This window comes from Furipterus horrens, unplaced genomic scaffold (genome assembly GCF_987537825.1).
Source record: "Furipterus horrens unplaced genomic scaffold, mFurHor1.1.pri manual_scaffold_2, whole genome shotgun sequence".
NCBI classification, from domain to species: domain Eukaryota; kingdom Metazoa; phylum Chordata; class Mammalia; order Chiroptera; family Furipteridae; genus Furipterus; species Furipterus horrens.
The window spans coordinates 56678641-56695226 of NW_028327172.1; the positions used below are offsets into that span (position 1 = coordinate 56678641).

At 36.0% G+C, this 16586-nt stretch overlaps 1 protein-coding gene across 1 annotated transcript in view; it reads right to left on the minus strand.

Moving 5' to 3' along the window:
* Positions 1-727: 727 nt before the first annotated feature.
* The window catches only part of FOLH1 (folate hydrolase 1), a 65301-nt gene continuing 49442 nt past the window's right edge, over positions 728-16586 (minus strand). Inside the window, exons 14-19 of the mRNA XM_090267799.1 lie at positions 13754-13845; positions 11609-11699; positions 7135-7399; positions 6803-6884; positions 3658-3750; positions 728-1617 (exon numbers count right to left, since the gene is read on the minus strand). Coding sequence (XP_090123925.1) covers positions 1428-1617; positions 3658-3750; positions 6803-6884; positions 7135-7399; positions 11609-11699; positions 13754-13845 — 813 coding nt within the window. The 3' untranslated portion in view covers positions 728-1427. The remainder of the gene's footprint in view (positions 1618-3657; positions 3751-6802; positions 6885-7134; positions 7400-11608; positions 11700-13753; positions 13846-16586) is intronic.

The following is a 16586-nucleotide window of genomic DNA, read 5'->3' on the forward strand; positions in this document are numbered from 1 at the left end:
GTAGAAGGCATTGGAGAGACATTGAAAGGAGGGGTTTTCCCTCCTGGTTCCCCTGTGCTCCCTTGGCAGCCTCTGGCTTGCAAATGCCTCCTCCAGCCCCTGGCCTCTGCAGTGGACAGGGCTTCACCAGTGCCCCCATCCTGTAGTACGTGTTCCTGCTACAGCACCTACCTGATTCTTGCGGTTCAAGGTGGCCAGCAATACCAGCAGCAGGAGCTTCTTCCAACGCTGACTTTGGCTGGTTTTGTAGTAGGGTGAGTGCCTCTGGCAAGACACTTCCTTATAAAGAGCTTCCCACAAGGGTCTAAATTGCAAGGTTTGGGGGCATTTTGGGGTATAAATTTCAGCAAGTTCTGATAGTTCAGTGGCACAACTGCTTTGCTGATATTCAGTGAGGCCCATGGGGTGGGGAAGACTCTTCATTGGCTGCTTCATCTCAGACCTAGGGACAGTGACTGCTTCTTGTTTCTGTTATTCTCTTCTTTAGCATTTTCTGTACCTTTTCCTAGACAGTACCTGACTGCTTCAAGGTTGTTATAATCAATATTCTTTATATTAAGTCTCCCTATTTATGTTTCTGTGTGGTTTCTCTGCCTTGGCTGGACCTTGAATCATAAATGTCACATTCATGCAAGTGAATGCTCTATGTCAGTGAAATCTTGTGAACTACAGTCACAATAATGCATGGAGCTACCTTCAAAGTTAGTGAAAAAATCAAGTCCTAAAATAATATACATGGTATAATTTTATTTATAAAAATGTCAAAAATACACAAAGCCAAAAAACACATAGGGGATCTAGCCATGTGTAGTAAAATTCTAAATAATAAGAAAGAGCAACATAAAATTCAAGAATGTGAGTACCTCTGGCAGAGGAGGAAGGCACGCTGATCAACAGTTCGTGGGGAGAACCAAGAATAATGGTAAAGTTCCTTTTCTTCATTTGGTTATTGGGGTTGGGGAGGTTTACAAATGCTATTTTATTTATTATTTTTCACTATACATATTGTCTAACTAGTCTGATAAGACAGTATCCTCTCAGCCTCCAAAGCTAGGCAGGCCTTGGGCCTCTGGTTGGGAGCAAGTTTGTGCATTGTCCCTTGGGCTCTTATACAAACTAGCATGGCCTTTGCAATGATAGGAGTAGGTTTGGAAGTGCTGAATTAGACTTGATTCCCTGATAACACCACATAAGAGTTTTAACATATTAGGCTTTTTTCCTTAATTTTAACACACAGTTCAGCTTCAGAATAACCTTCTGTAATTATAGGATAAAAATCATCTACCTCCTTTTTGATCCATAAGGAGAAGGCAAAAAAAAATTAAGATGCACACAACTTTAATTTTTAGCTTGTCAATACATCCAGGGTGGTTCTTTCTGAATGATAGGATGTACCCATTCATTATGGCTTTTCTGTAGAAGTAGTCTTAGGCTACTTCTCTCAGAGTCCCTGCTGCAGCCTGCACCGTGAAGGCTGCAATAGAAATCTGTCTCTTCACTTCTCCCCAGGCCTTGGAAGGATCCACTTTGCTTTCAATATCAAACAAGGCATCAAAAATTCCTGGGAATGACTCCCCTGCATACTTGTTGTGGTTGCTTGGCGCATAGATGACATGCCTGTTGATAAAAAATAGTAGTTTGCTGTCTATTAGTGTCCAACAAGACATACAAGTGAAAAACAGGAGCACAGTACAAGTCCCTCACATAATTAAAAATTTATGATTTCAATGAGTCACTTCTCAATTCAACTTCCAAGTTCAGTTGTCGGGGTCCCCCTGGGAAAGTATTGAGACTTGAAGCCCCACGCAAGCCAGGCAAAGGAAATGAAGCCTGTAAGACCTGACCAGAAAACTGGGAAAGCTGAGTGCCTCAATGCTATAGCCAGTGGGCCCTGGTGGGAATCGGGTCATGAGAAAATGCTTTATGTCCTTTGAAGCTTGCCTTGTTCTTTCACCTCGCTTGATTGCTTTATTGTACCAGCAGGAGAGGTTTTAACTTTAACTCAGAATGAACTCACCCTCCCTATTTTATGGCCATCTGAAGTCTTTGTGTCCAACACACCCTGACCTGAGGGAGATCTCAATGTTCCTTCAATTGTTATCCCTGAACAATACTGTTTTCTGTAATCAGCACTGTTTAACATTGATTGATGAGCTTTACATGCATGCTATATGCCCTTTTAAGCTTACTGCACTCAATAAAAGACTTTGGAGGAAGGCAATTGAGACATTTGTCTCTCTGACATTTGCCAGCCTTCTCTCCCCTAGCAAAGCAGCCTGGGAAGTCTTCATTTCATCCACGCCAGGGAATCTCTGCGGGTTGGAGATCCCCAACATTCAATCACCTCAAAAAGACTAGCCTATGGAATATGTATTAATTAGTTATGTTTTGACTTTAAACAGATGACTTAAAGTGGTTTTGAGCAACGAAAATAACAATGATAGCAAAAACAGCTTGTCATCTGCTGTGAACCATGCTCGACAGATTTTACCTATAATTTTTATAATCCTTAAAAATAAACTTTAAAAAACTGGTTAATATTAGTACTTCAAAGAAGAGGAAATTGAGGCCTGAGAGATTAAGTGATTAAGTGATTAGTCTCAAGGAACAGTGCAAATATGTGCTGACTTTTCGCGGTAGCACCACTTTATACTTTGAAATGTGGCAAAATTGCTTATTAATGTCCTATCTGTGACCAGCCAATAGATTATTTTGTTTTCCCTCCTCTTTAAAACATGCAAACATGTTAGAATGCCTAGCTTAAACCATGAAGAATCATTAGAAACAATTCTAACGTTAATATGACTTAAGCAGAAGGAGGTGTTTTATTGAGAGTGTTACGTTAGTTTCTGTTACAGCCCTGGCAGGGAAGAACAAGTTCCAAAGTAAGAAGTAAAGAAGAAAAGAGGCATAATCATGCCACCATTGGCAAACCAGTCACCCTGTCTGAATAATGCCCTTACTCCCAATTCCAATTCTTTGAGAATCCCTATACATTGACCCCTGATGGTCAATGATTAATTCATTCTGCAATACTTAGTAAGATCAATCTGGGAACAGAAATAATTACATCTGTCAAAAAGAGAAAAAATATCTAATGTCAGCATTAGGAGAGTGAGTAAATTATTATATTATTTATTGTATATATTTACATATAAATATAGGGGTGGGAAAACTTAGGTTTGCAGTTGTGTGTATGCGAAACACAGCTTATTATATTATTGTTTATTAATTATTGTATTTTTTATTTTTATTAACACTGTAAACCTATTTTTTCCCACCCCTGCATATATTCATTATGTCTTATGTATATACAGAAACATAGAATGAGAGAAGAGCTAAAATTATACACATTAAAATATGAACATTATTTTATACATGACCGATGGGATTGGGAAGATCTTTATTTTCTCCTTGTGACTTTCCGAATCTTCTAAATTTCTTACGATGAACATATATTCTTTTAGAATCAGAAAGAAAATACCAAAAAGAAAGATACATAGCAATCATATTACATTCTATCAAGAAAAAGATAATATTTCATATACAACATGTATTTTAACATTTTCTATTTCTTGCAAGAAATTAGTTATGATTTTTTTTCTACAGTGAGAAAAACAGAAATGCTATTATAATGAGTCATTTTTTTCCCCTTACCTATAGAAGGGCCTGTCTGGTAACCCTAAAGGATCAATAAATGCTCGTTCCAGAAACATCAGTTGATCATTCATAATTCTCAATAATATTAGGCTAAAAAGGAAATAAATAGAGTTATAACCTTATGAAAATATGTGCACTACTTAGAAAACAAAAAATTTAGAACAAAACTAAACAATACTAGTATATTTTAAATTCCTATACTTTCAAATTAAGAAAAATAATATAGTTACATTTATAAAATTCTATAAAATACTGTTCTGCTGAGGCTTATAAAACCATAGAAATAGTTATGTGTGCCAATGAAAAAAATGATAGTAACTTTTATTTATATTGAAATAATAATTAATTGAGCCCTGGCTGCTGTCGTTCAGTGGATTGAGTGTTGGCCTGTGAGCCAAGTGTCATTGGTTCGATTCCCAGTCAGGGCACATTACTAGGTTGCATATCAGGTCCCCAGTTGGGGGCGCGAGTGAGAGGCAACCACACAGTGATGTTTCTCTCCCTCTCTTTCTCCTTTCCCCTCTCTCTACAAATAAATAAACAAACAAACAAATAAATTATTATTTAAAAAAAAATTAATTGATAAACCCGGGTACTTAAACATAGGCAAGACTTTCTTCATCGTAGGTATCTTTTTAATCTGCTCATGGAAGTAATTTCAATACAGACACACACATTCCTGCCCCCTGCTCTTTCTGATCTTGTGGCTACCACTGAAAACCATTGGACATTCCTTATACAGAGAGATTCAATTTGAAGTAACCCTGGAAGGTCATGCTCAGAGCACCAGAGTTACATAAATAGGACCTTTTCACTCCGGAAACATGCTGGCCTCCGTAGGGAGAGTGGAGAACTAACTAGAGGTGTTCAGATTGAATACGATGTGAACATGAAAGTATCAAGGAGTCAACACTATATCTTTTCATAGGTCAAGGAATTGATTAAAGAACTGTCTGCTCCTCAGATTTCAGTTTTAATTCAGAAATTCAGCATCCAGTTTAGTTTACTTTAGCTGCATTTACTATTGTCCTGCATTGCACTGCTCTAGGTTCAGAATTTGTAAACAATAACTCAGAGTCACAAACTGTACCTTAAGTAGCATTTAGAGCAAATAAAACAAATACAGAAATACTCAAGGAAATTGAAAGTCATAATCTGAGCTGCAGGTAGTTTGCCAGAGGGAGAAAATATCATTATTTTAAGACTAGAAAATCAGCTGTTTGGGATCCCTTTAAAGTTTATTTCTCATTGTTGACATTTTTGCACATAAGAAACTTGGAAAGGATTATAAAGCATAAAAAACTCCATATTCATCACAGCATAACACAATTATTATACATATCAGTTTACTTTTTCTCTGTGTTCAAAGAAATGTAATCAACTATATTTACAATTTTATGTCTTTTTGTTTACTTCACATTTTATTATAAAGATCTTATTGTAGTTCCTTTATAATCATCAGTTTTAATGCTTACAAAATATTTAAATTGGTGGGCACCTAATTTTTTTTTAGTAATTTCTTTTCTCAGGTATTAAGATTATTTTTAATTATTGAGTATTATAAATCATATTTTTCTCTAGAAGTTTTTTATTCCCCTTACAAACTTGAGACTCTTAATAAAAAGATTCAAGAAACAGAAATATTACAGCAAAGTGTAAAAACTATGTGATGGCTCTTAAAACTTTAACATTGTGTATTTTTATTTTTCAGAAGGTTAAAACAAGTCCCAATGTTTCAGTGAACAGCCTGTAGCAATGGGTACAGCCAAATGTTAGTTACTAATTCGATATGCAAATGATATAACAAAATTTTCATTTGTATTTTTGAATTATAAATGAATTTGAATATTTCTTATATTTGTTTCTGTGCAGGTAGTATCCTCTTTTAGATTTGTTTATTTTGTCCATTGTCCAATTTTGTTCTTCTGGATTTTCTTACTAACTTTCAAAAACATTTTTTTATAATGTGTATATTGCCCCCTTTCCAAATTTGGCGGGAAAGAGGCTTCCCAGGCTTTAGTCTGTGGGAGGAATAGAAGTCTTCATGAGGATGCCGAGACCTCTGAGCCCGTCCCTACCAGGCCTCTGGGCATTAATTAGGAGACAGGCTGCCCCATCTCTCAGGGACCAGGGAAGAGGTTTCCCACTCTTTCATCTTTGTTATTGATAATTAATTTCCATATTATTAACCACTGCAATATTCTCAAATCTGATTGCATTGTCATTTTCCTGTTCCTTCTAAACTTAGAATTTCACTTCCAAGAAATTTCAATTTTTAGTGAAGAATTCTTCCACATCTGTTGCTTATGTTTTGTGTACAATGTGAAGTGAGGCTCTGAATTCACTGTTTTATTAGTTGCTAAAAAAGTTTATACAACAATATCTTTTAATACACCTTTCTTTCCCCATTGATTTTATATATTCTTCATTACAAACACATCCTTATATATCACTAACTTATTTTTGGACTGTCTGCTCTTATCTTTTTATGTATTCTTGAATCAGTCCCCAAGGATTTGATATTTGTATTATCATAATATATTCAATATAAAGTAGTTGTTCACCCTCAAAATTTTACTTAAAAAAATTCCTTAATATTCTCATATTAATTATCTCCCATCTTAAAAATTTGTTCAAATTATGTTTTGTTTTTGTGACTTTATAGAGAATTAATCTTAAAATAATGGCTTTATAATAATATTTGTTATTCCTGCTAAATAGAATTTTGCCAGGTGGAAGTAGAAAAAAGAATTCTTTGTGGAGGTAATGACATTAAGAAGAGGGAGGAAGAGGCATGTTCTGGGAATAGGAGAGTTTGGTTGAAGTATGATGGGCAGACACTGAAAGAAAAGGAGGTCAAGCTAGAGGACGCTTCAGTCATGCAGTGGTGGACCTTCAGTGTTAAGGTGAAGATTTTGTACTAAGGAATTGGTACGAAAGGAGGCACCAGCCTTTCTCAGCAGCGCGGTTCCCACTCAGAATGTCAGAAATGGGTCTTTACGAGATATGGTAGTCCTGTATGTGTTAGAGTGCAGGGACAGAAGGAGCAAAAACCTTGCCAAGATAGTTCAATAAAGATGTCAGTTTGCATCTCTTTTTACTTATATATATTATACACCCAACTTCTATATGTAGAACATACTTGTCTTTGTCCAAGTCTTGGAGTCTCTCAGTGAACTTAGAAGCAATTTCTGTAAAGTTCTTCACTGCAGAAAATAGTGAATCTGAAAGAAAAATCAGGATCTAAATGACATTGTTCCATTGCTTAAGCAAAGGGAATGATATAGGAAGCTGTTCTTCTTTATATTTTACAAGGTATTTATATTTTGTATATTACAAGATAAGCACGAATGAAATGAAAAATACATTTGTAGATATAAACAAAATATTAATCACATGGGACAGCAATAAATAATAAATGGACCTAAGTAGGACCTACAGAGAATAAATTCTGAAAGAGAAAGTGTAGCATACCAAATGACACACTGTATGTTTTCATTTCTTGTGGATGTTTCATTGAAATATTGTAGATATTGTCAGCATACTTTCTTAAAACTACAGCATAATCTCGACAGTCAAAAGGGAGCACTATGGAATTGGCTAGTTCAAATACCATCCCTCCTCGAACCTGGGCCACAGCATGGTGATATTTAAAAGCTGGATCATAAAACTTTTCCACCAATTCATATGTTTCATAAACACTGTGATACAGTGGGTAGCTGCTGAATTTGTTTATTTCCTACAAAAAAAGCAAAGAACAAAATGTATCTCTTGTAAGATAGCTTATAATAAAATACAGTAGTCCCTCTCTATATTGTGGTTCACTTATCACAGCCTCACTGTATAGCAGTATTTTAAAAATATTATATTTAATTATTTATTGTGGATTTTTCACTATATCACAGGATTTTGTGGTACTGTATATGTATGTTAAAGTTATGTAGGTTTAAGAGTGTAGAATATGTTTAAGAACATAAGTAGTGTTTATAAAAGTGTGGAAAAGGTTAATAAGGGAGTGGGAAAGGTTAATAAGGGACTGGGAATGGTTTATAAGTGTATGGGAAGGCTTTATAAAGCCTTAAAATATATATAACTATTAAAATAAATGTAAGGTTCCTACTTCACGGATTTTCACCTATCATGGGGAGGGGGGTGTCTAGAACGTAATACCAGTGATAAGTGAGGGAATACTGTTCATAGTTCCATATTTACTATTAATATTGGTGAGACTATTTTGGTCAGTAATGAATAAAGGAGAGTATTTAAGTATCTCAATAAGCCACTTACTAAAGGGTTAATATAATATTAAAATCTCCTCCAAGTTTTTACTAACTAAAAAATTCATGTATGTAACATCAATGATACTGTAAAAAGTATCTTGGAAAGACCTAACAGTCTTGCCTTTAAGAGCACAGGACATGTGGAAATGTTTCTGAAACAAAGAAAGAATATGTTGCATTTGAGTAAAAATGTAAGAAGACAGACTGGGTAGAGGAAAATAAGCATTATGTAATATTATAAAGGGTAATGTTGCAAATTATTTAATGACTGAAATTCCATGAATGAATGATTCCATAACAAGCAGTGTGCTGAAGAGCTAGAGTCTGAGGGGAAAGAGTTTCAGAAGTGGACCTGAAATCTCACTAAGGAGAGAGAAGGAATGTTAGGACCATTTAAGAAACCAAGAACACACACAAAAGGCAAGAGGCAAAGACTTTTTTCAAATTGTGACTTGCTGATTCATGCTTTTCCCCATGTTTTAGCTGCTTATTTTTTTATTGCTATAAAAGAACACTTTATATATGTATGCTAAAAAAACTATGATTGGAATCAGCCTGTCAGAGTTTGAATCCAAGTTTAGGACTTACTCGTTGGCAGCCGTCCGTCTCGAGAGACGATGGTGTAGCTTCTTAAGAGTCTATCTGCACCGCCGAGAATGGCTGTGCAGTCCGACTTGGGAGTGACACGGTATCTGTCTCCTCCCGTGTTGAATCGACATCTTGCGATGACGCTGGAGTGCCCTCTCCAGTGAAACTGAAGCTACAGAGCCTGGGCAGGGTAATATGGAGGGTCTGCTGTTGCCCATGCAGCAGACCCCCCTCTCTTCGCAGCTGAAGGGTCCAAGGGAAAGACGGAGTCGATACAGCTTGGGTTCAGGTGCGCCGCAGGAGTTGCCGGTGTTGACTACAACGTCAAACCGCCTTAGGGACTCCGGCTCCGGATTTTCTGTCGGGGTTTACTCCCTTAGCCTTTCCCCTAAAGAGGTATGCCGCAAGGCAGCGGAGGTTTTTTGGAGTCAGAGTTTTCCTTCTCTGATGTACCCTGACTGGAAGATCGAACCAGCGACACTTAGCTCGCAGGCCGACGCTCAATCCACTGAGCCAAACCAGCCAGGGCCGGACTTACTACCAAATAAATTTAAGTAGTTAGTAACCCAAAGGTTATTCATCTTCCTTTGCTACAGTTTTATGGAAGGTAAAATGTAGATAATATTAAAATCTACCCTCATTACTACCCTAACCTTGCCTAATTTCCTACCCCAAGGATAGGAGATTAAAGATTTCTTTTCTGGAAAGAACAATTAGCATAAGAGAAAAGACTTATAAAATTCTCAGTAGTGGTTTCTTCCCAGTGAAGCAACTGGAACAGGCATTCTTGGTCACTCCCACTTGCAACTGCCACCCTTGCACATAGGGCTTCATTCAGCTTTTTATGGTCTCACTCCTAAACAACACAGATTGCTAAACATGACCAAACATGTAAAGTTAACTTGAAGGATAAAGACCAAGCACACAAACTAAAATAAAATCAACTCAGAGTAAGGAGATACTGAAGGAAATATAGAGGGGATCCTATAGCTAAGATTGCTCTGCCCAACAAAGATATCATTTGAATTGAAGGGCAGATAAAGAGCTTCCCAGACAAGAGGAAACTAAAGGAGTTCATTGCCACTAAACCATTATTATATGAAATGTTAAAGGGACTTATTTAAGGAAAAAAGATCAAAACTATGAACAATAAAATGGCAATAAATACGTATTTATCAACAATTGACTCTAAAAAACAAACTAAGCAAACAAGAAGAACAGAGGTAGAATCATAGATATGGAGAGGGTTTTGATAGTTGCCAGATGGGAGGAGATATGGGAGAATGGGTGAAGAGGTGAGGGGATTAAGAAGTACAAACAGGTAGTTACAGAATAGCCTTGGGGATGTAAAGTACAGTGTAGGAAATGGAGTAGTGAAAGAACTTATATGCATGACCCTGGACATGAACAATGGTGGGGGGGATTGCCTGACGAGTGGGGAGTGCTGGGTGGAAGGGGGCAAAGGGGGAAAAATTTTTTAAATTTCAATAAAAATGAATGACAGAACTGAGAAAAATATTCCAGAAAGCAGAAAAAGACACAGATAGAAACAAAAGAGAAAAGATAAATACATCAAAAAAGATCCTCAAATGCTAAACTAATAATAGTTTAAAAATAAGAAAAAAAGGAAGATATAATACAAGAAAAGACATTTTTTCTAACTACAAGATATAGTTTTCCAGACCAAAGGGCCAATTATGTACACAGCCTGGCGTATGAAAAAATGGCACAAGCAAGGCACACGTGCACACCAAGGACAACTGAGTCCTAAAAGGAAGATACTAAAATCTTTTTTAAAATATCAGAGACAAAGAAACTGGAATCAAATAGTTCCAAAATATTAGCAGCAATCCCTGAAGAGTGAAAAACAATAAATCCATGTGATCAAAATTCTGAGGGTACAGGATTTTCAACCAAAAGTTTGTGCCCCACCAAACTAAGATTTGTGTGTGGAATAAATAACATTCTCAGACATGCAAGGTCTTTAGCTTTCATACACCATTTTTAAGAAGTTCCTGAAGGATGTGCTCCAAAAAAAGTAGAGAGTTTATAGGCAACAGGAAGACACAAAATCCAGAAAACAGAAGATTCAGTACAGGAGAGAAATGAAGGTATTCTTAGGTTTCTCAGTGAAGAAATACTTCACAGGCCAGAGCTGTACCACAGGCAGGGAGAACAACCAGAGAACCCAGAGAAGCCAGAGAAGAGTCCCCATGGGGACAATGAAATCTGCCACAACACCTGATGTGTTTGAATAGATGACGAGTTGATGGTAAATTAGTTACAGATACATGGACCAAAAAAAAAAAAAAAAAAAGTGTTCCAATCACCAAATGAAGTACAACTATGTACTGAGAAAATGTGATGAGGGTTAAGCATTTGGGGGTTGAGAGACAAAGCAATATAAGAAAACTGAATGCCTATCTTCTCTAGTAAGAAGTAAACAAATACATAAAACCGATTAGTTGAAAGAATTTTAATTTGCTGAACAGAATCAAAGGTAGAAAGAACATGGAAGTGGGATAAGGGTCTGCTTTTCTTCATTATAAATTCTAGTACCATGTGACATTTTGTGAACTATATACCTCTGTTACTTGGATAGAAGTAAAAACTATAAAATTGTCATTATCATCAGAAACAATAAAAAATGACTTGTATATGTTAATTGTTTATTATACCATTTGTTATTATAACTTTCATGTTTAATGATTGGAGATATAATCAGATAAATTTCAGTGTTTGCAGGTCTTGATAAGAGACTAATTTTGAATGACAATGGGTAGAGAAGAGTCAAAGAATATTCCTGCATTTCTAGTTTAAATAACTGGGTAAATGCAATACCACTAAATGACACAGAAAATATATTTAAGGGAGTAAGCGGAAGTTCAAGTTACAAGGCTAAGGATATCAGATGCAGGAACTGTCCCCAGCGTAGCAACATCTCCACCATTGAGACTTCTCCTGTCTGCTTCAAATTCCTCTATTCCTCTAGTCCTTCAGTCACTTTTCTTGATTCAGAATCATTTGTTTAGCTAAAATATATTCATATAAAATCTTGGCGTACTTATGGATGGACTTACCCAATTTTTAGTATACCGTGCTCTACCTGAAGCAATCCCGAGTCTTTGGAAGAACACCTCAAAATCATTACCAGATCCCAACTTGCTAATCCTTTTAGGAATAAAATTGAGGATTATTTGAGTAATTTCTTCATCCAGTACAGATTAAAGATAAATTAAACTCCATTCTTACTATTATAAATAGAAATTTTAGATGTATCACCTTAGACAAGCAGAAAAAAATCGAGAAAAATATCAGTTCTGATCACAAAATATCTACTATAAGAATATTTTGGGTATGGTGACCATTGTTTTTTTTTGAGTTCCTAAACCAAATTACAATGAGTGGAGGGGGATTATCCCCACACCAACAACAAGCAATTATTTAGGAAACCAATTAGGTGTCCTACAATTCAACTCAATACCTGGAGACAGCATTGGATTCCATAGGTTAAGGCCTCATTCTCACAACTTCTCCCACTTCAGAATCCAGTTGTAAACCCAAGTTGTTACCTGTGCTTCCCACCTACCAGCTACAGATTGGAGATGCCCATAACCCCCTCCCTGAGCTCAATTTGTTTGCCAGAGTGGTTGACAGAACTCAGAGAAATATTTCACAGACTAGATCCCTAGGTAATCATAGAAGGATATATATATGAAACTCAGAAATAGCCAGAGGGAAGAGATGCATAAGGCAAGGTATTAGGACAGGACACAGAAGTTCCAGGCACCTTCCCTGAATCTCTGCATGTTCAACTACCTGTAGCCCTCTGAACCCTGTCCTTTCAGGATTATATGGAGGCTTCATTACATAGGCATAATTGATTAAGTCATTGGCCATTGGTGATTAATTCAACCTCCAGCTTCTCTTCGGTCCCTGAATGTGGGAAGCAGGACTGAAAGTTTCAACGCTCTGATCATGTGGTTGTTCCCTAGGCAACCAGCCCCCTCTTCCTAAGTGCTTTCCAAAGGGCATTAAGTAACATAACAAGAAACACCGACAGGGCCCTCTTCTCTTAGGAAGTACATGGGCTTTAGGAGCTAAGTGCCAGAAGAGAGGATATATCATTATAAATAACAATATAACAATTGTTATATTATAACTAGTAGTTATAATAAACATAGTTTCCTTCATTAACTTTCTATATTTGCTGTATATGACACAGTTAAAAGAAGCAGAGATTTTTCAAATAAATCAGATGTAAATCGTTTTCTTAAAATTTTAAATTATTCATATCGTGCTAACTAGACTCTTAAACTACTGAGACATGTATTCCTCTTCCTTTGTTTGTGGACTCAGAGAAGAAATCTTCATTTCCTGTGAACTCTGAGAAGAAGAAATTTATCTGGTGAGATAGACTCCCCATGGTCCACCCAGGGCCTGAATTTTGTAACTTAGAGCCTGCCAGCCATTTGCTGACAGAGGCTCTTCATGTATTCTGTACACCTGGAAGAACCTCAGACTGAACTCTTGTTTCCTGCACCATGCTGGTCTTGTTTACTTTGTGTCAAACGCTGAAGGGAAACCCTCAGTTTCTCTTTTACATATGATTGAGATCAACTCTATCCAATCAGAATTGCATAGCTGGATACCTCATTTACACAAAAGAGACTTAATTGAGAAACTGGGTGGAACTTTTATTTTAAAAGGTGGCTTCCCTTTAAGGGGGTTGAGAGTGGTCTAGACACAATTTAGGTTACTTCCTGATCTGTGTCTCCTGGGCTATGGGTCTTTTTTATTCAAATAAATGCTTTTTGTTTTCTATTACAGTCTAAAATTAATTTTGACTTACACAACCACAACTGAAATAGTGTCTATATTTTTCTTAGAGTAGCTGAAATATTTGTATGATGTTCAGAAAAAAAAAAGAAAATTTATAGTGACTAGAGGACAGAACTATAAGGGGGAATTACTTTTCACCATGTGTGTACATTACCTATTCAAAAAAGAAGCATTTTGTGATGTCCTACAGATTTAACTTCCACATACATAGTAACATTTTATTTGTAAAGCTCAACATCACTTTTCCTTTTTCAGATGTTAGAGAATTTTGAAAAAGCAAATTTTTATCACTAATGATTTTAAAAAATACCCTTTTATTTTCAACACAATCCCATACTAAATTCAGTAGAGAGTTTTGTCTGTTTGCTTGTTCGTTTGTTTACCTGGGCATGCCAATGAACTCTGGTGAAGGACTTCTTTTATTCCAGCTCTCATAGAGAGATTTGCCTTCAAAGCCTTCATCAGGACTTCGGAGCTACACAAGTTGGGGGTGGGGGGAAGAAAGAGGGGAGGGAAAGAGAGAGAGAGAGAGAAAGAAAGAGAGAGAGAGAGAATACTTATAAATCAGATATTTTAAAATTTAAATGTCCATTAACTAAGGAACGAATAGCTAAACTATATTCAGCGAAACAAGGGAAGCAATTCATACATTAGCAGTCATTAAGATTTATAGTAATGAATGTCTGACAATATGGAAAAATACTCATGTTATCTATTATGTATAAGTGTAACTACTATAAAAAATACATGGAATGAATGGAAAAGAGGCTACACCAAATCATACTAAGCCATTATGGTCAAAGGAATGGTTATATTACAAAAACTTTTTTTTGATCTAATTTTCGTAGTTAAGGGAGACCGCTTTCAAAAACATTATTTCTTTTCCTCTTATAAAAAGTTGTAAAAGAAGCAAGCTAGTTAAGGGAAGGTATTCTTTTTAATATTGTTCATTGCCAGTAAGTTTGGATTAATATTTTAATTAACTGAATATTTACTGTAGTATTAAGTATTGGACATTAAATATATCTTCTAGTTTTATAGATGAGAAAACTAAGAGAGTAAAATATGACTTGTTGAATTCTACACTCAGAGCATTAGATGTTATGCCAAAAACATTTAGCAAATAAACTTTAACTAATGTTCCATAATTACTCATAGGTTATTGAACAATATATGGTATAGAATGTTTTTACTTTATAATTAATAAAAGTCCTAAGAACTAAAGGAAGAACAACAAGCAAAGCCCAGAGCGAGTAGAAGGAAGAAAATCATCAAGATCAGAGCAGAATTAAATGACATAGAGATTAAACTAACAATTCAAAAGATCAACATAAGTAGGAGCTGGTTCTTTGAAAAGATAAACAAAATTGACAAGCCTTTAACCAGGCTCATCAAGAAAAAAAGAGAGAGGACCCAAAGAAATAAAATCAGAAATGAAAGAGGAGAAATCACAACAGATACGACAGAAATACAAAGGATTGTAAAAAATTATTACAAACAACTGTATGGCAAGAAATTTGACAACCTAGAGGAAATGGACAAATTCCTGGAAATATATAGTCTTCCAAAACTGAATCAAGAAGAAGCAGAAAGCCTGAATAGACCAATAACAACTAGTGAAATTGAAGCAGTAATCATAAAACTCCCGGCACACAAAAGCCCTGGACCTAATGGCTTCACAGGTGAATTCTACAAAACATTTAGGAAAGAACTAACTCCTATCCTCCTCAGACTATTCCACAAGATCCAAGAAGAGGGAAAAATCCCAAACTCTTTCTATGAAGCCAGTATTACCCTAATTCCAAAACCAGGTCAAGACACAACAAAGAAAGAAAACCATAGGCCAATATCGCTGATGAACATAGATGCTAAAATCCTCAACAAAATATTGGCAAACCAGATCCAGCAACACATTAGAAAGATCATACACCACAATCAAGTGGGATTCATCCCAGGGATGCAAGGATGGTTTAATACTCGCAAATCAATAAATGTAATACACCACATAAACAAAATGAAAGACAAAAACCACATGATCATATAAATAGATGCAGAAAAAGCATTTGATAAAGTACAACACCCATTTATGATGAAAACTCTCAGCAAAATGGGAATAGAGGGGGCATACCTCAACATAATAAAGGCCATATACGAGAAACCTGAAGCCAACATCATACTCAATGGGCAAAAACTGAGAGCATTCCCCCTGAGGTCAGGAATAAGACAAGGATGTCCACTCTCTCCGCTCCTATTCAACATAGTCTTGGAAGTTCTAGCCACTGCAATCAGACAAGAAAGAGAAATAAAAGGCATCCAAATTGGAAAAGAGGAAGTAAAACTGTCATCATTTGCAGATGACATGATAGTGTACATAGAAAACCATAGAGACTCCACAAAAAAACTACTCGACCTAATTAGTGAATTCGGCAAAATAGCACGGTAGAAAGTCAATATTCAGAAGTTGAAGGCATTTATATACACCAACAATAAAATCTCAGAGATAGAAACTAAAAGAAAAATCCCATTTACCATAGCAACAAGAAAAATAAAGTACCTAAGAATAAACTTAACCAATGAGGTAAAAGACCTGTACTCAGAAAACTACATAATACTGAAGAAAGAAATTAAGGAAGATACAAATAAATGGAAGCATATACCATGCTCATGGATGGGAAGAATCAACATCATTAAAATGTTCATCGTACCCAAAGCAATTTATAGATTCAATGCAATCCCTATTAAAATACCAATGACATTTTTCACAGACCTAGAACAAATACTTCAAAAATATATGGAACCAAAAAAGAGCCTGAATAGTAACAGAAATTTTGAGGAAGAACACAGTAGGAGGAACCACAATACCTGATATCAAACTATACTACAAGGCATCAGTAATCAAAACAGTCTGGTAGTGGCATAAGAACAGGCATATAGATCAATGGAACAGAATAGAGAGCCCAGAAATAAACCCAGGTCTATATGGTCAACTAATATTTGACAAAGGGGGAAGGAACATCAAATGGGAGTGAAAAGAGCCTCTTCAACAAATGGTGTTGGGGGAACTGGACAGGGACATGCAAAAAAATGAAACTAGACCACCAACTTACACCACACACCAGAATAAAGTCAAAATGGATCAAAGATTAAATGTAAGCTGTGACACCATAAAAGTCCTAGAGGAAAAAATAGGCGGGAAAATTGCAGATATCCCACATA